Source organism: Dermochelys coriacea, chromosome 5, assembly GCF_009764565.3.
Source record: "Dermochelys coriacea isolate rDerCor1 chromosome 5, rDerCor1.pri.v4, whole genome shotgun sequence".
Taxonomy (NCBI): domain Eukaryota; kingdom Metazoa; phylum Chordata; order Testudines; family Dermochelyidae; genus Dermochelys; species Dermochelys coriacea.
Window position 1 is genome coordinate 49,266,708 of NC_050072.1, and position 24,496 is coordinate 49,291,203.

General features: G+C 42.8%; 1 protein-coding gene across 1 annotated transcript; it reads left to right on the top strand.

The window, feature by feature from the left end:
• The first annotated feature begins 1,311 nt into the window (after positions 1-1,311).
• On the top strand, positions 1,312-15,596 carry ENC1 (ectodermal-neural cortex 1). Its single transcript, XM_038403624.2, is given in 13 exon segments — positions 1,312-1,626; positions 2,641-2,739; positions 4,128-4,213; positions 6,509-6,570; positions 7,013-8,249; positions 8,252-8,307; positions 8,310-8,394; positions 8,397-8,436; positions 8,438-8,505; positions 8,508-8,579; positions 8,582-8,662; positions 8,665-8,820; positions 12,549-15,596. Coding segments are annotated over 9 exon segments (1,788 nt in total). The 5' UTR covers positions 1,312-1,626; positions 2,641-2,739; positions 4,128-4,213; positions 6,509-6,546; the 3' UTR covers positions 8,790-8,820; positions 12,549-15,596.
• Positions 15,597-24,496: the final 8,900 nt, after the last annotated feature.

The window sequence follows — 24,496 nt, forward strand, 5'->3', positions numbered from 1 at the left end:
TAATTAAAGTCAGGCCGAAGTTTGCGATGCTGCATTACTTTACTGTATAAGCGGTAAGCGATAACACTAAAAAGGCTTAATGAAAAGGCAATCACAGCCGAGTGGTTTATCTCAGCAGATAGAAGGAACCCCCAGCGTACAGTTCCTCCGAGCACTGTAGTTTGCTTTGAATCATACGCTGCTGGCTATTGGTTGAGAAACACGTGGAGGGGGTGGAGCAAGACGCATTGCCAGCAGCAGAAACTGGCCGCTTCCACTCGCATAAGACCGAGAGGGTGCCGTAGTGTTCCCGGGTTAGCAGCCGATGCTTCCAGGGCCGAGCCTGCTTTTCCTTCCAGGGAGGAAGAGCCTAGCGGGCTGCAGATGGAGTTGCCAACAGCTGCTTTGTTCTGCTCCCAGCTCACTGAACTAGCTTTATCAGCGCACAGAGAAGCATTTACAGACAACCAGTCCTACCTCCCTTTCCGCTTCGCTTCCTAAAGCCTGGCTTCCCACGTGTGATTGAGTCACCCTGTTCCCTGGCCTTGCATTAGCCTGGGGAATTTCTGCACAGTTAAAGAGCTCTGTGACATGCCTTGTTATTTCTGCAGATCACAGCTTAAGCCTTTTTATATGCAGTCAGATCTATGATGGGTTTTTCTCAGCGTGGTCTACCCGTGCACCCTGTAACATATATTTGAGTCCATCTCATGTACCTCATCTCTTACAATACACCTCAGAGCAGATCTGGAGTGCACCTCATAGCACATCTCCTCCGTTAGCGTCTGTAGCATTTTGCAGATCGACGCTGTCTCATTCCTTTGGTGCGGAGACGCGAGCTCTCCGGTGGCGGGCGTGTCCCTGCGGTGTGCCAGGCAATGGAGATTGCTGCACCGATGCCTGGGCAGAGCTCAGCCCCAGACGCTGGAGGAGCCACTTTGGCTCCTCATTGTCTGAGGAGGCTGGAGAGGAGCCCCTGTCCCGCAGACCTGTCCAAGGGAGATGGGAGGCGTGGCCCTTGCTCAGTGCACAGGGATCCACCGGGCTGCTGAGGATGTGGGGAGGCAGACGGTGGGCTCCGGATCTGCGCGGCGGTTGGCCTTCCTCGCCAGGGATACTGGGCGCACATGTCGTGCGGCTCCTCCTGGGGCCCGGCCGGGGCTGGGCGAGGTGCCCCATCCCTGCCGCGGAGCCTCTTCCCTGTGTGTCCCTCCCCCCGCTGGCCCATGTGACAGCATTGCTTGCAGCCTCCCCGCGGCTCCGTTAACTCGCGTCCTCCTCTCCCGGCCCCCTCCCCCCCGTGTGTCACTCAGCCTCTTTGCATATGTGCCCCCCACCCTCCCGGCCGCAGCCCATATACCCGCTTCCCCGCGCCGCAAAGCGCAGCAGCCGGCGAGCGGCCGCTTCCTGCAGCAGCAGCAGCAGCAGCAGCGCCTCCACCCCGCGCAAGCGCTCGCCCGGCTGCCCGCGGCTCTCCTGCCCCCAGCCCGGGCTACCGTAGGGAGGCGCCGCAGCCCCCCGGCGCGGCCCGGCCGGAGAAGGGAGGAAGGAGCGAGCCGGAGGCTGCTGGCCGCCGGGGCAGGGGCGGGACAGGCTCCCGTAGCCTCGCGGCGGCCGTGAGACAGGAGGGAGCCCGGCGCCGCGGCTGTAAGTTCCTGCGCGCTGACCTGTTGCGGGGGCCCGGGCTGGGCTGGCGGGGGGGCTGCCGGTCCGCGGGCGGGCGGGCGATCGGGGAGGAAGGAGCAGCTCGTCTCTCCCTGCTGGCGGGGCGCGCTTCTGCGTCCCCAGCCCCGGGAAGAGAGAGGCTGTGGGGAGGGGCGGACTGCGCTAGGCTCCCTCTCTCCCTTCGCAGGGATCGCCCCGCTTCTCACTCCAAAGCGAAGCGAGCCGGCTGCGGGACCGGCTTGCCGCGGGCGGCTGAAAAGGTGCATTGGCAGGGAGCGGACCCCCCCCCCCCCAGCTTAGCAGACCTAGTGCGACTTGGTCCCTGCATAGGTCAGCTGGCGGATTGATTGTCTGTGTTGCGAAATGAAGCACCACTGCAGTGAGGCTGTTAAGTGGGAGATATTTTCATCTCGCTGTCAGGGCGCATTTTCAGCAGCCTCGCAGCTTTTTTTACTATACACGTGAACTGAGTGTGCGCATTGATCTGTAACTTGAATATTGGACGACTGTATGGGCTTGATGGTAACATCAGACCACCCAAAGGATAGATTCTGTGCATTAGTAAGCATCCCGTGTTCGCTCCTGAAAGCAGGTCCTGCTGTTTGTGCACCATGTGCCCATTGCAACCTTTTGAAGGAAAATGCAACACTGGTGGATAGCTATTTCTGGTATGTGGCTGTCTTTGGCAAATAGAAACACTTGCTTCCTGTAATACTAGATACTAACCTTAAATATTGATTTATTGTAGTTTCCTTTTCAAATTTCTCAAATGACTAATTTGGAAAATACACATAAGAAGTATCAGTTGACTTTTTAATAAGTCTGAGTAACCAGAATTAGAATGACTATGGACTTTACTACTTTCAGAATCAAAGGCAAAACCCATTTCTTCTGTTCTTTCTTTTGGAAGTTTTTCGTACACAACCAATACAATGCTCATTTACACAAAGATAAAACGGAAATCTGTATAAACTAACGAAGTTATTTCTTCTGCAGGTTCGGAAGAAACAGATACTATTTCTGATTTGAAATACTGGGGAGGTGTTCGGATACTACATTGAAGGGGAGCAAGCATATAGGCACGTAGGTACATAGGTGTGTACAATCACATAGTCATTTTGAAATGGTCTGCATTTGGCAAAAAAAAACCCCAGGAACTGTACAAAAAAATAATGCATAATAAATGATAAGCCTGATTTACACTTCATGTAACTTCTGTGCAATGGGTTATATTGTGGAGTGTTAGAGAGGGGCTGGGCATCACTACAGACTTAGCAGCTGAAAAAAGGATCAATTCATGCAGTGGGTAGTCGTGAAACGGTGATTTTTTTCCCCAAGAAATTTTTTTTTTTTTATTTTATTTTTTCCACTGGAGAACCAATGAGATTATAGTGCTCTGAGAGGAAGTTTTATCTTGTGCATAATAAATGTGCAAATAACTGAAAACACTTTAAAAATAATTTATTTGACTGAGCTGAGATTTTCAGAATCTAAAGCTGTTAAGAAGTAGGGCAAGAGGTTGTTGAACATTGTGTACTACCAGATTTGAGGTTGCTGTGACAAGTAGCTGGTTGAAGTACATCATAAATCATCATTGCTTCAATGTCTATTTCATTAGTGATTCATGATAAATATCTATTTGTATTTTACTGACCATTTGTCCTTTATATTCAAACGTTATTGTTTCTAAGGAAAAATTGCCTGATGGGAGTTCACTCATTTTATTCAAGATGAACACTTGCTCAGTGACACTGTGAATGACCTCTGCTGAAATGTTTGAGGCTTGCATAATTTGCAGAAACAAATAGAGAAATCAGAGATGCTGTTTGAATATTTTTATAGTTTTCATTGTACTTATTAACATTTTGGCCCAAATTGCATTCTCAACAATCACAAACCACATTTATTCATAAAAACACTACTTTGCTAGTAAATTATATGGAATCCTTTTTAATGGTACTTTGCCTCTACATATTGACTTGTAGAACAACTCAAAAACTAGTGTGGGACTTGATGGGGAAGATGTACAAATACTGTGTGTATCTTTGTTCCATTTGAGGAAATATGTTTAGCTTACTAAAATGTGACTTGCCATACCTTGAATTCTTCTAAAGAGGCAACTTTAGAATGATACAGGTAATGATTTTGTTAAGGTTTGCTAAAGAGGAACATATATGAATACTGCAAGTAATTAATAAAAATGGCTTTGATCACTGAAAGACCAGACCTTGTCTTTTAGGATATTGCTGTGTGCAAAACAGAAATGACGTGAAACCCTGAACTCCCTATGCCACAAAAGTCTCACGGTGGTTTTTATTTTTTTTGCAGTTGAGATCAGTATTTCTTGCTAGGACTGTGGGTGGGCTTGGGCAACATGCAGTGATCTGCACTTTTCTATCTCTGTCCCACCCCTCTGCATGGGGTCTGTAGTTCACTCAAACATAGGGATAACTCTAGTTTCTTAGCTCTTATTTTGTGTTCAGGACCTGATCCTGCATGGTTCTGTGCAGCCACAACTCACGAGAACTCACAGCACCACTCTGGATCAGAACACACCTATATTTGCAAGGTTTGAACTTTTCTTTATCAATGCTGCTGTAATTTTTTTTTTTAAATTATTATTATTATTGAGTGCTGTTGGTATACTTAGCATTGCAGCAGTACACAGCGGGATACATAGTCCCAGATGCAAAGAACTTGCAATCAAAGACTCCATCCTGCAGTGAGTATCACGGGGGAAATCCCTGTGTTTCCTTGGTCCCCCATTGACTTAACTGGGGATGCCCAAGAGTGCAGGGATCTGTCCATGTGTAGCTCGTGTTAGGATTAGCACCTAAGGTCCTAATCCTATAAAACGCTAAATGCTGCCTGGCAATGTTGAGTGCCTGCATCTCCCACTGACTTCAGAAGACTGGAAGCTGAGGTTGCTCCACACCCCACAGAAGGCACTCAGCCTCTTGCAGGATTGGGCCCTACACGTGAGGCAGACCAATCCAGAAAAACATACATAATGTTGTGTATTTGAATCATAACAACTTATGAAATTATAAAATCTTATAACGGTTTAAAAATCTGGCTCCACAATGTTTGCCAAATGAGGGTTGATCTTCCCACTTTCTAATCTAAACTGCTGATGCACCAATACCCAGACCCATGATCCTCTGTGTAATTCTGTAGCCACGACAAATCTGAAATTGAGGCACATGTTCAGTTTAACCTTTGTCAAGAGGGTAAATGGGTACATTTAGTCCTGGATTAGTGTATATGACCCTTGAATGTCCTCTGAATGATGATTATTTGTCAGGTAATGCAATTATATTTAATGGGTAATGCAATTATACTTAGCACGTAAAAGTAGTAGCATGTATTGGCTACTTGTACTGTGTTTATAGTTACTGCAGTTAACCTAAAACATTGGTCCAAAGTGCTTTGTGCAGCTCATGTTTTCAGTCACAGTGAAGAGGGCTTGATCTAAACCTTACCGAAGTAACTGAAAAGATTCCGTTAGATTTTAGTGGGCTTTGGATCAGGTCTGATAAAGACAAACACTATGTATTTCCCATGTTGTTCCTTCTTTAAAGTCATGATGATGATCATTAGGAAATTAAGTTCCAGCTTAAAAGAAAGAGGTTGCGGTATTTTGGTGCTTATTTGAGCATGACCATGAAGTCAAAGGCAAATCACAAACTTCCTATTGTCTGTGATATGCCATTTGTGGAGAGCAATGCAATACTGCTGCTTACTTGGAGCAGAGCACAAGTTATTTGGTATGCAGCAATCCATGAGCAGGTGTATGAGAAGTCTATAATTTCGCAGACATAAATGTAATATTATTAAATGCTGGAAAAAGCAGGTTTTTATTCTGTCGTGAGTTCTAGCCTACGATTTCTAAAAGAATGAAAGGAATATTGTATTGATTTTTAGAATGACATACAGACCTCTGAGGCTATTCAAATTCTTACATAGTCTCTTTATCAGAGTGCTGGTCTGAGGGCAATGGGATAAGTTTTCCTCTAAAAAACATGAACCATGTGAAAATGGAATGATGTCTTAATTAGTAGCATAGAAATATATGTTCAGGAATATAAATGGGGAAGGGAATTTCATGGTAATCAGAGAAGCTGAACTCCTTCACTAAACCTCTTCCCCACCACCATCTATCCAGGCTGTAGAGCACCAGTGAAGCTGTTCCATGATGGCTGCTACTGCAGCCCCTGGTCTGCAGTAACTTCTGTGGATGATGTGTAGTCTGTCACACCCCCACTGCCCACCTGTGTGATTTGGTCAATGGATCTATGTAGATGCAAATCTAGAGCCCGTGTCCCTGATATGTCCCCATGGCACACATCAGTTCAGTTTAATTCAGGGCCAACCACTTGCTTTACTTAATCCAGAAGATTGGCCCATACAAATACATAAACTTGCAAATGGTTGGAAGGGACCATGGAGGGCAGTTGAATCCTCCCAAGGTCACTTTATAACTTGTTTCCCTTAAAATGGGAGCAAAACAGCGCTGGTTTTGAAAGGACGGGGTAGCAATGTAGACTGTTCTTTCCTCCCACCCCCAAACCAGCAACTGCAGACTCTTGTGCTCTGAGAGCCTAACTCAGGGGGACTGCAGAACAGCAGTCCTGCATTGATTTCAGCAGATAGTACAATCGCATTACCCTGCCAAGACTGTAAGCACATACTGTCACTCAGTAGCAGGCTACACTGGAGATATACAAGTTGTAGATCTCTATAATATTTAGCCATGATATTGTAATAAATCTTTGGTCATGTAACAATATCCTTGTGATGTTATCTGTCTCTGTCTTATCTTTCCCGCTCCCTACCGTTGGATATGGAACCATTATATCAAAAGAAATCATCAAAATGGAATGAGTACATTCTTGTTCTCCCATGCAGTTTTTTACATTCCATGAGGTATTATTCTCTCTGGTAGCTCTTCCTACTATGATTCAAAGCAGGAGAATTTTTTCAAGTGTGTTGAGTGTGTGTGTATATGATGAATCAGCTGTGGTTGTACTGGGAGGGGTGAGAAAAATCGCTTTAGGTCTTTATTTTTCCTCTGTCTTCCTTGCCTACTATTGTCATGAAAGTTGGAGATCAGGTTTCCCAAGGTAAACCTGCTCTTGGGCAATAATAGTGGGGCATGTCATTTAAGAAACTTATCAGGGAAAAAAATAAACATACACTGAAGTAGATACAATTCTTTGTCCTCTCATGTCTATAATAGGCTCAGAGCAGTCTTCCTGCTTACAGTGATTATCAGGGATGCATATAATTGTTTTTAATTAAAAGAAGTATGTCATAAACATTTTGTCATGAGAACCCTTAATCTTATTTAATTTTTGTTTATTTTTAGGTGTGGCAGAAAATGTCAGTCAGCATGCATGAGAATCGCAAGTCTAGAGCCAGCACTGGCTCTATAAACATATATTTATTCCATAAATCGTCATATGCTGATAGCGTCCTTACTCACCTGAACCTTCTACGCCAACAAAGGCTTTTTACAGATGTACTTCTCCATGCTGGCAACAGGTCATTCCCTTGCCACCGAGCTGTCCTAGCTGCATGTAGTCGCTACTTTGAAGCAATGTTCAGTGGTGGACTTAAAGAGAGCCAGGCTAGTGAAGTCAATTTTCATAATTCTATTCATCCAGAAGTCTTAGAACTTCTGCTGGACTATGCGTACTCCTCCAGGGTTATCATCAATGAAGAGAATGCAGAGTCCCTTCTAGAGGCTGGAGACATGCTAGAATTCCAGGATATCAGAGATGCTTGTGCAGAATTTCTGGAGAAGAACCTTCATCCCACCAACTGCCTTGGCATGCTGCTGCTGTCAGATGCTCACCAGTGCACCAAGCTTTATGAACTCTCTTGGACGATGTGTCTTAGCAACTTCCAAACCATCAGTAAAAGTGAAGATTTTCTCCAGCTGCCAAAAGATATGGTTGTGCAGCTCCTTTCCAGTGAAGAACTAGAAACTGAAGATGAAAGATTAGTATACGAGTCAGCTATTAACTGGGTTAACTATGATCTGAATAAGCGCCACTGTTATCTCCCTGAACTATTGCAAACTGTGAGACTGGCTCTCTTGCCAGCCATCTACCTTATGGAGAACGTAGCCATGGAAGAACTTATCACTAAGCAAAGGAAAAGCAAAGATATAGTAGAAGAAGCAATAAGATGCAAGCTAAAGATCTTACAGAATGATGGTGTGGTCACCAGTTTGGTGGCCAGACCTCGTAAAACTGGCCATGCACTGTTTCTTCTGGGGGGCCAAACCTTTATGTGTGACAAGCTGTATCTGGTGGACCAAAAGGCAAAAGAGATCATTCCAAAGGCTGACATCCCAAGTCCACGGAAAGAGTTCAGTGCTTGTGCTATTGGCTGCAAAGTGTATATCACTGGAGGTCGGGGATCAGAAAATGGAGTCTCCAAAGACGTTTGGGTGTATGACACTCTTCATGAGGAGTGGTCAAAGGCTGCCCCCATGCTGGTAGCTAGGTTTGGGCACGGTTCTGCTGAACTCAAACACTGTTTGTATGTAGTAGGAGGACACACAGCAGCAACTGGTTGCCTTCCAGCTTCCCCTTCAGTATCCTTAAGCAAGTAGAACAGTATGACCCGGTGACCAACAAATGGACAATGGTTGCACACCACTTCGAGAAGGAGTAAGCAATGCAGCTGTAGTTAGTGCAAAGCTTAAGCTATTTGCTTTTGGTGGCACCAGTGTTAGCCATGACAGCTGCCCAAAGTTCAATGTTATGATCAATGTGAAAATAGATGACAGTACCAGCCACCTGCCCCAGCCCTGGCGCTACACAGCTGCAGCTGTTTTGGGTAATCAGATTTTTATATGGGTGGAGATACTGAATTCTCTGCATGCTCAGCTTATAAATTCAACAGTGAAACATACCAGTGGACTAAGGTGGAGATGTGACAGCTAAGCGAATGAGCTGCCATGCAGTAGCATCTGGTAACAAACTATATGTAGTGGGAGGCTATTTTGGGATTCAAGATGCAAAACATTGGACTGCTATGAATCCCACATAGATGTAGGGAACAGCATAACTACAGTGCCCTATTCACTAATTCCCACAGCATTTGTCAGCACATGGAAACACCTCCCCTCATAACTGTGTGTGTGTTGCAATTGCAGCTTGCCAGGTAAGAAATTAGACTTATGAATACAAATATAATAGTACTTAGCACTCACAGTGCTTTACATCCACAGATCTCAAAGGAGGGTAAGTAATTATTTGTATTTTACAGTAAGGAAAACTGAGGCACACAGCTATTAAGTGACTGTCCAAGGTCATGCATCAAAATTAGTGACCGAGCCAGGAATGGAATCCAGATTGCTTGGCTCCCCGTACCATGCTCTCATTCACCAGATTGATCACTTTGGCCTCCCAGTTTAGATGTTGAAAATGTTATTTCCACTAGGTCTGATGCTGTTGGGAAAATATAGTTTAATTATGACAAATGCAGTTATAATCATTAACCTACTAGGGATAGGTAGTGTTTCCTTAACTATACAGAACTGGTCATCAGCATGAGAACCTAAAAGACTTCTGTTAACCCCTCTAATCAAGAGCTACAGCAGGTTGGGTAACTCGTCCAAATGGACAGCTCTCTGTTTGTGTGAACAATCTTGCTGCAGCTGCATTGTTACCAGTGGATATGTAAGGTGGTGCACAAACACACTGGGTTAAGTCAACCCTCCTGCAACAGCTGAAGTAAATGGAATTGGCACCTGCTTATGCCAATTTTGAATTGGGCCCATTAAATATACTTTAAAGCACTTGTTAGGAAAGTTGTGTTTTAGATGTCTGACTATATATAATGTCACTCCAGTATACCAGTAATACTGTGGTTTCAAATAGTTTACTTGGCAATGTTTCAAAGCAAATGCAACCTCATTACAGTTAAGCATTATGGCCAAACTCACACCACGTGCAACTTCTTACAGGCAAGTCTAAATTGGCCTTGCTTGTTTTGCTGGTTATGTGGCTTCACTTTTCTACTTTTGTTTCTTCTTCATTTGGAAAACTACTAAAATATCTGAGCAGCCCAAAATATTAATGTCAGTTTAGAACAAAACAGAGTTACCTTGCTAGGCATTGTCTCAAACTAAATCTGATTTTTTCATTATTCCCCCTTCCCCCAATCTTTCCTGATTGTATCACTCAGTTAAGTCTCTGATATTTTCTAGAGTTCTTACTTGAGTTATTTTGCATTAAAACTTACAAATACTATGCCTTTAATGTGTGTTGCTCAGTTTTTGCTGAGAAACTGCAATGCAGCATCATGGCTACAACACATTTGATGGCATGTTTAACCTCAGAAGCACCCTTTTTGCCTAAATGAGCCATGCCTTGTGAGTAGTAATTTTTAAGGGGTTTGAATACTGCATAATGTAACCATAAAACCAGCCAGGTTGTGAAAAACTATCGAAGGAAAAACAGTTTAAAATAATTAAATCAGCTTTGCAGTATCTTAGAACCTCCAGATCAAAGTAGATACCTCAGAAAGATACCAATGATACCAGTCTGCTTTTATAGACTTCATAGCATCTTGCTCTTCAGAAGGGTCATGTTGACAGGATTTTATTGGCAACTGGACTACAAAGAGATGGCTGGCTGGCTCCTGCAATAAATAGCAGGACACCCAATTGTCCTTGTAACAGGGTAAATCTGTCCTTGTAACAGGGTAAATCTGATAATTTGGGGATCATTGTGGAATATTTTCATCCAATGGTGTGCTGAGGCCTCATCTTGCTGTTTCCCCTTGAGCTGAATAGGAATTTTGACTAAGTAAGAAGTGCATTTTTGGGCCACTGCAGAGTAGCAATTCAGAGCTGAAATCTAGTAGGAAATGTAATGAGGTCATGTTTTCAATGACACTTTGGTCTTTAAGTTGAATAACCACCTGTAACTTTTCCATCTCCTCCCACAACTTAGTCTTAGAAAAACAGAGTTTTGGATTCCATCCAACGTTTGCAAACATTGGAGACTGATCATATCCTGGGTGTCTGAGACTAATCACACACTTCCGATAACTCAAAAACTGAGCAAATAGGCTTCTTTGACACTACTTCCTTGCTAGCCGGAAAGCTGGGAACACATCTTTAAATCCATACCATTCAGCCAGTTTCTATTATTACTCATTTCAGCAGGGCTCAGTGTTATCAGAACAGTAATAACGAATGGCCAAGCTCAGGATCTGTGCCAAGAAAAATATTGACTTTCATTTTCCTAAGATTGACTTCATTGTTCTAAAATTTACGGCACATAAAAACAGACGGGATTTTTTCCTGAAAAATAGTAGTCCGAATATAATGGCACTAAAGGCTTTCGTTTGCTTTGCGATATCCTGTTAAAAGGCCATTACTTTAGCATCACTAGCCTGTAAGATAACTGAATGAATGCAACCATAAACTGAAACCTCTCTAGTGCAGCATGCTTATCCAGCCAGTAGATTTTTACTGACTCCCACTGTTCTGTCAATGGGTGGGAGGGACAAGAAGGATATTACTTCTGATTATCCTCTGTTTTCATGGTGGTGTGTGGCCCCAGCCTGCCACAGCTTTGGAAGATTTTAGTCTGCTTTGTTTCTTCTTTCAAACTTTGCTCTTTTGAGTAGGTTTAGTTTTATTTTCTCCTTGCAAGAGTCTTTTTTTTTTTTTTTTTTTTTTTTTTTTTTTTGGTTAATCATCCCATGACAGGAAACATCATTTTTGGCTTCAGTGTTGAGATATACCTTTCAAGAAGGGAAAAAATGACACACTACTCTGAAGAATGTCTGGGCGATGCTAATCAGCAATAAGAAATTGCAAAAAAATTACATTGGAAATAATGAAAAGGGTCTGTCTTAAACCCACAGAGGCAAAGAGATTTCAGGCTAAGGCTGTGAGTATACCTGGCTGTTCTTGGGCATTGCGGCACTGTCCATATAGGGCTACAATCTGCTCTCCTGCACACACATGTGTTCATTCAGATTAACTCTTCTGAAGTCAATGTAGTTACTCTGCATATGCACCCTAAATTCTAGCTGTGCTGTTTAAAGCTACTGTAATAATGAGGCTGGCGTCTGGTTTGGAAACTTGCACTTAACATAGGCTTCATCATGAAATATGGTATCCAAATCTCAGCATCCAAGGGCTATATTTTTCACTGAATAATCAGCTCCTGGAAAAGACTCCCGTGAGGAGTTGTTGAGGCATGTTGCATTGTCATGTGAAAAGAAGCGAGACAGATTTCTGCCATAATGAATAGCAGAGAAGTTTTAAATAAGGGGATTAATATGTCCACTTTCTCTCTGGTGAATAAATTCAATTTAGAGTTCTTCATGGTGAACAGAGGAGAACCCACCCTCCCGGCTCCCTCCCAGCTCTTTCTTCAACATCAGTCTGATCTAGTTTAATGGGGCCCATGAGTAGAATAAACTGGTTGCGCTAATAATTTTTGAGGCTCTTTTGGAAGAGAGAAGTTGCATGAGGTTGTTTTAATTTTTTTTTAAGCATATTCCCATACCATTTGTTGAGAACAGGAAAAGCAGTGTGTTGCAAAAACAGCACTATCGATCAAATGCTATTTTAACCTTTTATTTTATAAGGGTCAAATTCACACCGAAGTACAACTCTACTCCACGGCTAGTCCCTACTGGAGTCTCTGGGACTGCTTGCAGAGTAAGGCCTGGCAAGTAAAGGAGGCAGAATCTGACCTAAATGTTGTGGTTGGTTTATTTACAATCCGTGATTAGTTATTACACAGAGATGCACAAAAGGCTTTTAGTTTTTCTTTGAAATCTAATGAAAACCTTATTGTATATTGTCTCATGAGAATCCTCTAAATCTTTTCTTCTCCCTCTCTCTTTTTTTTTTTTTTTTTTAGTTTGCTCTGTTAGTTGGAGAAGAGTCTTGGAATCTCAGCTATGGAGAAATGGTTTTAATGAAGAAAAATTGTTCAGAATCTTTGAGTTTAAAGAAAAATATCTGCACCTTGTAAACTGTCTAACCTGGACATGAAGGAATGGGAGGAAAAAACTGTCTTTGGTGCATCAGCAAATGGCTTAAATATGAAAGAATGAACCAAGGTCTGATTCCTTGTACTAGTAATTGTGGATTAATGTCAGTGTTAATCAGACCTTCAAAGGGAGGGGACGGGGAAAGGAAAAACAAAAAAAGTTGAGAACTTTCCATAGTTGTGCTACCTACAACTCTCGATTTTCATGGACTCCATTGTGTGCGTGAAATTTGAAATGGTTGTCACCTCTCACTGTGACAGTTTGAAGTGTCAGCACCAGCTGCCGGGGAAACAGGCCAGGTCTGAAACAGTGAGATGTCACTGTGAATGAAGATACAGCTGTGTCACTGCAGAGTACTGCTGCAGGAATGAACTTGTTTATAGGCAGTGTCTGAAGAATCCAGTAGATTATCCTATCTGCAGTGAGTGACTCTTCATTGGATAAGGAACAGCACAATTAAAAAATAAAAGGTTTTTGCAATAGTGGGGAACTAAAAAACTCTTCCCCAAATGTTCATTTTCCCCAAATGTTTTCTTTCCCTTCCTCCCTGTATTTATAGGTGACTTAAACTGTCCCATTGCTGTTACGTTACTTGTAGATGTAGCTATTTATTGTTCAGTGCTTGCATGCTGAAACAATGCCTGCAGTTGTTTTCATGTTGTAAGGATTTATGTGATTTGTTGTTTGTTTTGCACATTTTGTGGTCTCTGACTCGCTCTGCTGCACACAAAAAAGAAACTGTTGAGTATAGTTGGATGTGGGAGTGAGTGAGGGGATGGCTTCCTCAGTCGGAAATGGAAGGATTACAAGGCAGGATCTTAAATTACACACATACTAAAGGAAGAAGCCATGGAGGTCACTTTCTCAGGCCACCAACTCCCCAGGTTAGATGTGGTGTATAGTAGATAGTGTCCCTGCTCCTTTTCATTGGCCTGTTCATGCCTTTGAATTTCTAATCTGGAACTAGCCAAAACCATAGACAGCTTTCTCTTTATGCAGCTTCTGAATTACCTAGAAGCTGCTGTGGGATGGTTTCTGTACACAGAGCCCCGAGAAAGGCATTGGCCAAAAAGCTATTTATTTATTTATTAATTTAGACTATGGGACATTTACCATAACCACATTTACCTGATTGAGTGGAGTCTGGCTGACTCACAAAAACAATATAGATTAGTAGTGAACTAGTTAAAAAACAAAACAAAAAACCAACAGCTTGCATTGACAGGATTGGTTCCTCTCTCTGCGCGGAAGTGGGATGAATGAGTGCCGTGGTGTCAAAGACCCGAAAGGTGTGGCACAATTGTTACAATGAAGCATGAAAAATTGCAGAACTAGAACTTAAAAATAATCCTCAAACTCTGCTGCATCTTTTATTTTCACACAGCCCACAGGTGAGTCTTCAGACACTTTGGTATTGAGAAATGTCAAATATAATCATGATAAACCAAAGGATTAAAAAAAGAATGCCCATTTTATTTGCTCAGTCTAGTCTTGAGTGGGGTATGAACCCATTCATTTCTTCTTCTGTTTCACAGGTGCTTTCCTTGCCAGATTTCATTGTGAAGCACATGTTGTGTTTTTTCATAAGTTTGTTGAGCCCAACTTAATAATGATGTGGTCAACAACATGGTTGTGTAGTATTCTGCTGCAGTATAAGTAAAAGATTCTTAGTTGCATGCATGCAAAAACAAAAGTGATAATGTTGATGTTTGCATTTCTCTCTATGATGGTGAAGTCACTGTGCTCTTTACCATCTGAAAATGTTTACAGTGATCCCCCTTAAATTTTTCTCACAAGGGAAGAATTTTTAAAGGGTGACCCAAGGTTTGACATGAACAGGACTCCACAACTATGTACTAAACGAGTTACAGTTATAGTTCCACTAGGTTAGGTTGAGCTGTTGAAACAATAACACAGAAATTAAAACATCAATCCCCTTCTTCTACATGGCTTTAAATGATAGACATGCTTCTTAGGTAGAGCACCTTCCTATAAGCCCTAGTTGCCCCAGTAGAGTAAATCGGCTGGATTCTCCACTGCCTTGAATGTTGGGTAGTTATTCACACCTGTGCAATGTGGGTGTAAAATGCTCCCAAATCCAAATAATCATGTTTTTACCTCCTCCTCGCACAGGTGTCTGTGGCTACACAAGCTACAAGGAAGTGAAGTGTTGGGTCCAATGAGACTACTCATTTGACTAAAGGTATATCTGATCAAGCTCTCCGTTTTCTTTATTGAACGAAGGGATATGTATAGTTCTGTCTTGAAGCTGCATCGTACATTGCTATTTAGCTTCTGACAAAAATCTGTTTTCTAATGCCATGTAACTTCTGAAAGTGGGATGAAATTTCTGCAGCTGTTTTCAAAGTTGTGGTGTGCTTTCAACTGCTTGATTAATTCCTCTCTGTAGGCTAAAGGAAACTGAAGTCAGGGTGGGCCTCAGGCCCTGCAGGGAATATTCTGGGCTTCTGCTCTTTGAATTGATGTGGGAATTCTGGCTTACTACTTGGCCATTCCAGTCGTGCAAAACATCCCACACTTTGAAGCAAATGCAATTCACAGCAGAGAGCACACAAAAACCTTGGCATAAGACGGGAAGGTTCTTCTTATTTTGTAGGCTGGTTGCTGTAGAAACTAATAACAAAGGACAGCCTTCCACTTCTGGTATAATTGTGTAGACCCTTTTTTCTAGGCCTGACACCTGTCTAATAAGAGTGATTAGAGCTGAATAATGCCCCTTCCCTGACTATTGAAGATGTGGTTCACGTACTAAAAGAAAACTGTACAAGTGAAGAAGGAAAATGTCTATGTTCTGTCTCCGTTTGCTACTATATTTTAAGGTTTTGTAAAACTACATTTTTTTTTTCACAATGTGAAACTGAAGGTCAATAAATTATTAGAGATTTTCTCTTGAATGAGTAGTTCCTTTGAAGGTTGGGTTTGTTTGCTTGCCTGCCATTTTTTTTATCCTTGTAACTCACATCTCTTTCATAAAAAGACATCCTTGATATGTAGTTTACTGGTTTGTTTTAAACTTCTGATTCAGTTGCACTTGGACTATTCCCTTTTCCTCTATTAGGCCCCTTTATTATGATCTAGATCTCGGAGTCCAATAGGTAAAACTACGAGAGCTTTAAAACAACTAACAGCAGGAAATGCAAGACTTCATGATTTCTTTTGGCCTTTGAAGTACAGTTTAGGGTCTAATATGAATCTAGAACAAAATTAGACAAGTCAGATCTTCCAGAATAGTTCCTGAGGAAAAAAGTTGCTGGCTCTGTATAAAGCATTTTAATATGTATATATTTATATGTGTATATACACAGACGCACACACTGAGCTAAAATCTCTTATTTACACCAGCACAGCCTATGAATTTCTAAGCTTACTTTTTATGCTATAAAAGGTTTTTAATGCTATTGGTTTGGGGATCCAAACTCTTTTACAAACTGAGGCCCCCATCCCGCAACGAGACCCATACATGCGTACCCCAGGGTACTGCCAAGGCCAATGGCCCCATTCTTCTGCCTAGGGGAGGGATAATTCTACAGTTGTCAACCCATTGTGATTCCAAGGAATTCTCGCTTGGAGGTGGGCGAGGAGGGGATCGATCCCCAGTGAGAAAGAGACTGGGTGTTCTACTTCTTAACCTGAAGATTACTTAAGAGCTGCACAGCACTGAAGGATGCAAGTTGTAGCCTTGGACTGCTGCCTGTCTTCCACTAGTCTCTGGATGGTGTAATTATGCTTTCCCTATCATGGTTGTCCCCAGAAATCTCTAGTATGCAGGATACACATGAAAAGCAATGATTTAGTGGATAGAGCTCTGGGCGAGGAGTCATGAGACCTGGGTTCTGCTACTGGTCTGCCATGTGATCTAGGGCAAGTTGTGTCACCTCAGAAATAGAGGGGGACCATGTTAAAAAAATTTGGTCCATCATGAGTTAAAGGACTGATTCAAAGCACTGAAGTTAATGGACTCTTTCCATTGACTTCAAGGGCCTTTGGATCGGGCACTATGTGGGTATATGGCTTCATCTTTGGTACTGTGGGCTGTGTATGTATAATCACTTGTGTGAATATAATGAGACAATTACATTTAAAATCAGCCCCCAACTAATACTGCAATCTACAGTAACCTATTGTGCTTAAGAGTGCTGTGCTTTGGGTAAGACCAGAAAGAAAAAGATGTAGTTTTTCCAAATCCCCTAATCTTGCTACCAGGCTCTCATTAAATTCTGCTGCTACTCCCTGAGAGATTTAATAGCCCAGTTCTTTTTCAAGCCCTCTTTCTGCTCAGAGGCTTCTGCTGACCTACTGGGGGACACAGTACCTAGTAACTTATAGGACGAGGCAGAACTAACCTACATAGCTTGAGTATCCAATGCTCAGCTGTTTACAATCCATAGAGGGATGAAAACAAATTAGTCACTGGAGTAATTTTGAATAATGAAAAAATTGGAGTAAATTGCCATCTTCTGAGATAAACAAAGGATAAATTAATGGAGTAAATTATTCCCTGCACACTCTTGCCTCGACACAACTCTGGGTCCTGGATTTACATCTAATCTGGTAATATGGCACTATGTGCAGCACTATACACCGGCTGACTCAGAGTTGAATGCCATCAGCATCGTTTCTTGCAGCACCAAGTTGTTGTGGGGAGGACTTCCATCCAAACACTGGCTTGGCCTGACCCACTTAGCCCATGAAAGCTGAAGAGATTGCAGGGCAGGATGATTGAAATGGATGGTATGAATTACCAAATGTAAATGCCAAGAATCAAGATGGTAGGCACAGTAAGAGTCAATAGGAAACACTCTTTAATAGTTGCAGGGGGTCACCATTTTTTAGCATTGTGGTATGGCTCCTTGCACTGAAATTAAGCATAACTAGATTCTTTGTCCTCAGCTAAGAAGGGCTTGAAATGCTTCCTTGGAACATGATCAGTCCCTAGATGACTGGGGAGATTAATTGTACCTACCTCTGTCAGAGACCTCAGATAACAGTCATAGCATTTCATGTCAAGGTAGTATCTCAGGATTGATGGGGGGAAGGAATGCCTTGTATCATCCTACAGGGACTCCAGGAGAAGAACGGATGGGTTCCAAAAGGAGGGTTGATACCTACTGCTTGTCCAGAAGGACAGATGCTGCAACTTGGCACCTTGAAGGTGATAAGGGGGGAGAGCTAAAGCAGAGAGAAGCATGTGCACAAGAGTGTACGAAATGGCAGGATCCTCAGAGCTTTGTCTAAGCAGGTAAAACATTTTCTTCTATAGTTTTTAAAAATAAGGTATAATGGTGCTTTTTAATCTGTTGTGTATTGATAGTATGAATGTGTATGTACGATCTTACATAGAGAGAGACTGGAGCAGCTTGGTGCGGGGAAGCAGAGTAAGCATCAGGGAGCCAGTTAGTCTCTTTGGCCCAGATCCTCAAAGTTATTCAGGCTCCTAACTTTCATTGAAATTAATGGCAGTTAGGAGCCTAAATACCTTTGAGGAGCTGGACCTTTGATTCTCTTGGTTGACCCTGCCTCCAACATGAGTTAGCACAGTTTACTTTAACTTAGAGCTAACAGAATCTTATGCCAGTAATCTTACACCAGTGGAGGAGTGATATGATATAGCCTGGTGTCACCATACCGTCTTTTCATCGCTGTCACTTCCCCTTACTCACTCTTCCTCGCCCAAATGGTGCAAAGGGGCTAGAGCAGAAATGAGAATTTATGTCTGTGTGTATGTATATGACATACGCAAACATGCATATTGACAGGTTTCAGAGTAGCAGCCGTGTTAATCTGTATTCGCAAAAAGAAAAGGAGGACTTGTGGCACCTTAGAGACTAACAAATTTATTTGAGCATAAGCTTTCGTGAGCTACAGCTCACTTCATATGTGCATATGTATCTTATAGGTGAAGGTGAGGTTTACACACAGATTTACATTGTATTTATAGGCTTGTTTTAAATGTATAAGATATGAGTTCCCTCAGTGTCTAAGACATGCAGGTAAATGAGACCATCTGTCTGGAATGTGACTTTAACGGTGATCTATGAATTTTAAAGCATTATTATTTGTTAGAGACAGTACAGCTAGGAGTAAGAGTCAGCCTCAATATGTAAGGCATGACTATGAATTAAAATGAATTTAGTTAAGTAAATTACAAATCTCTCACAACCATGTTTAGGCTGTGCTTCTGGCCCAGCAGTGCTTTGAGAGTCTCAGGAAACCAAATTAGACAAAGTTTTCCTCTTTTTTTCTTTTTTTGGTCCAGTTTCCCTAGCAACCATAATCTTTATCTCTGAAGAGATGGGGAGCTATGGAGGAGGGAGAGCAGTAGGAATTTCAGCTAAAACCCTTGCTAATCCTTTTCTTATGTTACCAGATTTTTGCTGTTGCAGTTATTTCACACTTGCATACTAGATGGTGCTGGGGTGTGTGTTTGATATTTTGTAAATTGTAAGGCACCTTTTATTGATCATTTGCAGATCCCTTGATTCAAAGATAAAATCTATGGCTGACTGCATTTAATTTTCATAAAACTAGAGAAACAAGGTGATTGAAGTAGTATCTTTTATTGGTCCAACTTCTGTTGGTGAGAGACACAAGCTTTCACAGACCTCTTCTTAAGGTCTGGGAAACAAAGTGTCACAACTAAATACAAGGTGGAACGGATTGTTTAGCATCAGTAATTTAACACATATTTCAAGGGGCCATTCAAGGTGAAGTGGCCCATTAACATCCCTCCAATCATAGGGAGGAAAGCGCTGGGGGGGGGTGGGGAGGGGGAAGAAATTGGCAGGGATGTTGTTAGTGGGCTATAGATTGTTTGTTTGTTTTAATAAGCCATAAATCCAATGTCTGTATTCAGTCCATGATTTTTGGTGTCTAGCAAAGTTATGAACTTAAGCTCCCAAGCTTGTCTTTTGAAAGTGTGCAGGTTTCCTCTGAGGATGAGGACTGATAGGTCAAATATAGAGTGATCGCTTTGTGAAAAGTGCTCACCCACAGATGACATGGAGTTTTTGATTTTTATCATTTTCCTGTTTGAGTTCACTCAAGAGCATAGTGATTGTCTGGTTTCACCCACATGATGGCTATTGGGGTGATTAGAGCACTGGATGAGGTACACTACATGTTGTAATACGCATGTGTAGGACTCAATGACTTGAAAAATTTGTTGTGACAGGTGTTGATCATTGTAGTAACAACCCCCAAGCTGCTTCTCCCCCAGGGCTGGCTCCAGGCACCAGCAAACCAAGCAGGTGCCTGGGGCGGCAGGACATCGGGCTCTGGGGCGGCAATCCGCTCTCGGTGGCGGGGGAATTCGGCAGCCGCTCCGTCACAGCGCGTTTTGCGCTTGGCAGCAATTTGGCAGCAGGGGCATGACTCTCTTTGTCGCCGGCGGCAATTTGGCAGCTGCACCATATTCTGCTTCTGTGTTCGGCGGGCAAGATTCCGCCTCCCCGTTCGGCAGCAAGTTTTTTTTTTGTTTTTGTTTTTTTTGCCGCTTGGCGGCAAAAACGCTGGAGCCGGCCCTGTTCTCCCCCCAGTTCCTTTCCTCACTGTAACTGGAGGGTGTTAACTGGCCACTTCAACTTGTTGTTATTGTTTTGATCCTTCATGTTTGAAGATGACCATGACATCACTGATGGTTGGTTGATCAGCCAACTTGAGCTGTAAACTGTCTGTGGTACACTGAACAAGAGATGCTGCTATGAGTTACCTTGATATAACCGTGGACATGCTGCTGTTACGGGATTTATGCTGCTGGAGCTTCTGCTCTGCCTCAGCGTTATCCTCTGCTTATAGACTTTGGCTCTGTTATGGATGAGATTTCGCCTGATAAAAAGATGATGAGCGAGATCTTCTCAAGCTCTGGGTCAATGTTGAAATGCCTCAGAATAACTTGAGGGAGTCCTTGAAATATTTCTTCTGGCTCCCTGAGAGTGCTTTCCCTCCTTTAACTCACCATAAAAGATCTTCTTTGGCAGTCGCTCATTTGACATTCTGGTGACATGGCCTGCCCATCTCATCAAAAGAGTATGGATGCTTGGAATACCTGCCCGTATGAGAACATCAGTATCTGGAACCTTTTCTTGCCATCTTATCCTCATCAGTTTCCTCAGACAGCCCAGGTGAAATTTATTCAGCTTCACAGCCTGGCATCTTTAACCTTCCAGGTTTCGTATGCATATGTCAGATTTGGCAACACAATGACTTTTGTAGGCCTTTAGTTTTGTTTGTTGACTAATGCCTCTACACTCCCACACATGTGCACATAGTCCTGTCAAAGGCCACACTGCTTTGGCAGTTCTGGTGTTGGTTTAATCATCAATGTGAACTGCACATGACAGTGTAGTGCCGAGGTAGGTGAACTTTTTCACTGCCTGGAGGGTTTGACCATTCACTGTGATAGAAGGCTCTACGAAATGCTTTTCTGGTGAAGGCTAATACATCACTTCTGTCTTCTTGATGTTGATTGTGAGACCAAAAGTGTCACAAGCTGAAGAGAAATAGTCCATCCTCCGCTGCATGTCAGACTCAGATTTGACATTTAGGGAACAGTCATCAACAAACAGAAGATCACAAGCAGTCACTTCCTGTACCTTTGTCTTTGCCTGTAGTCTCCTCAGATTGAAAAGCTTTCCATCAATCTGGTTTCTGATGACAATCCCAGTGTCACAGTCACAAACAGCATCTGTAAACATGGCAGGAAACATCATACAGAAGGACCGCACAACCAACTTGTAATAATTGATGCAAACTCTAATAACATCGAGGAAAATTGGGCATTCTTTAGAGACTGTGTACTCAGCTGCGTCCAATACCCTCGGTTCCATCACACGTAAACATCAAGATTGGTTTGATGAAAATGATACTGACATAGGGAGACTATTGAACAAGAAACATTGGCTCCATAAGGCCTGTTTAGGAGACAGAACTTCAATATTTAAGAAGGCAGACCTTCAACAACATCAAGAGGACTGTCCAATGCAAACTTGGAGAGATGCAAAACTCATGGCTGAGCAACAAGGCAGATGAGATTCAGTACTATGCAGACGGGAATGATATGAAGAACTTCTATGATGCTCTGAGGACAATTTATGGACCATGGTCACCAGGTACATCTCCAATACTGAGTGCTGATGGCACCACACTATTCACTGACAAAGAAAAGATACTGCAAAAGGTGGGCAAAACACTAACAACATCCTCTATTAGCAAGGAGGCAAGTGATCGACTGCCCCAGACTGATATCAAAATATCTCTAATGCTGACTGAAACTGCGAAAGCGATTGACTTGCTGTCAAATGGTAAAGTACCTGGAGCAGATGCTATACCAGCAGAAGTCTATAAGGCAGGAAACTGGCTGAATTTTTCCAGTTTATGTGGACTCAAGGAACTATACCCCAGGAGTACAAGGATGCATCCATCATCCACTTGTACAAGCAGAAAGGTAACACACAATCCTGCAACAACTATCAGAACATCTCGTTGTTGTCAATCGCTGGCAAAATTCTCACAAGAATTCTGCTCGCCTTGTGCAACACATTGAACGAGGGCTCCTGCCGGAGAATCAATGTGGCTTCAGGAAAGGCCGCGGGGCCATAGACATTGTGTTTGCAGCTTGTCAACTTTAGGAGAAATGCCAGGAACAGAACTCCAACCTGTGTATGACTTTCATTAACCTGACAAAAGGATTTGATACAGTTAGTTGGGAGGACCTTTGGGAGATCATGGCAAAATTGGATTGCCCGGAGAAATTCATTGCAATGGTTCGGCAATTCCATGATAGCATGCTCGCTTGTGTTATGGACAACAATGAGTCATCTGAACCTTTCCCAGTCACCAATTGATTCAAGCAGGGCTGAGTATTGGCCCCAACCCTCTTCAGTATGATGATTTCTGCCATACTTATGTCCCCTTGAATGGTCCCTTGAAATATGTGTTAACTGCTTATGCTAAACAATTTGTTCCATCTTGTATTTAGCTGTGACACTCTCATTAAGTTTCCCAGACCGAAGAACAGCTCAGGGTAAGCTTGAAAACTTGTCTCTCTCACCAACAAAAGTTGGCCCAATGAAAGATATTACCTCACGCATCATGTGTTTCTAATATCCTGGAACTGACTTGGCTACAACACCACATATATTAATAAAACTAGATATTTAAATAGTAATATGGTCACAACTATAAATAATAATACTTTACACATCTGTAATACCTTTTATCAGATTTCAGAATGGTTCATTAATTGATGTGGTTTAAGAACACTCCCCATATCCAAGAAAGGGAGACTGAGGCACAGAGAGGCTAGGTGACTTACCTTGATGTCACATAAGGCAGTCTATAGCAGAGCTAAGGACCAAACCTCAGGCCATGTCTACACTACAAAATTATGTTGTCCTAACTTACACTGGCATACAGCTACTTCAATCATTAGATCGCTTGGGTGTGCGCACCCTTGGCTCCGTGTGTCGGCAGCGTGCATCCTTACCAGGAGCGCTTGTATCCATTGTATTGTCCATGTGGGCATTGTGGGACAGTTCCTGAAAGCCAGTAACATTGGACACAAGCAATGCAGTGTCTACACTGACACTGCGTTGTATCTAATTACATTGACCATGCCTCTGTGCTGCTTGGGGAGGTGGTATTACTAAATTGGCATAGAGAGGCACTTACATAGGCAGAAGCCAGCTTATGTCAACCTAACCCTATGGTGTGGAACAGGCCTTAGACTTTCACTTACCTTAAGCACAAGACTATTATGCATACAATTCCATTTTCCTAATGGATAGCTGAGGTTTGGGGCTTCTCAGTAAGATTGGCTGTGATAACCTAAATTTTTATTCATTCATTTATGGGCATGAGAAGTAACTAAAATGTGTACAGAATTGATGTCTCCCAGACTGAAATGGAGCTGTAGAAAAATGCCACAAGGTAAATAAATTGGCTGGCACTTAGTTTAATAAGCTCATGAAAGGAACAATGGCTCTTTCAGGAAGATGGTTACACTTTAGCTAGTTAAGGACAACTGATAGGAAACAGACAGACTTAGGGACCTGCTGATAGCACAGTATTTGCATGTGAGAAAAGATATCAAGAGCTGCAGGATGCCTTCAGATACTAGAAGCTTTTGGTCTCTGTGCAATGGAGTCCCTAAGCAATAGGAAATGAAGATATAATTCTGATTTTTCATCCCAAAGTGATACATTTACTCTCAGTAACAAGACTAGAATTACCTCATTTTAAAAATTAAAGACTAAGGCTAAATTCAGAGGTTAGTGTAGAGGGGCTCGTGCACCTTACATTTTATCCCAACCTCAGCTCCCCTCCCCGAACCCCTTCTCATGTATGTCACAGCTACACAGCGCCCCCCTCCCCCCCGCCCCGTGATTCTACTAAACATGTACCCACTACATTGCTGTATTTCTCATACCCAGGAGCCAGAAGAGAAGAGCAACAAGACTAGCAAAAAATCAGGAGGGAGGGAGTTAAAGTGGGTCACACCACACTTGAAATTATACCTCCTTGAAGCTCCACTGTGTGTAAATTACTCCAGCTTGGACTCCTGTACTCTCTGCATGATTAAGCGGATATAAGTAGGTCTAAGGGAGTCTGGTGGCCTGTGGCTCATTGAGCTGGCTATGCTGGTACAAAGGGGTTGCAAAGCAGCAGCAGCCATAAGGCCTCCCTCTGGCTCTGCTGGCTCTGCACACCCTTCTTCCCCATGGGGCAGGGGGTAAACTGGGGGAAGTAGAAGGTGTGGCCAGAGTATTTCTGTGCCCTAGCTATTCCCTTGGGGCCA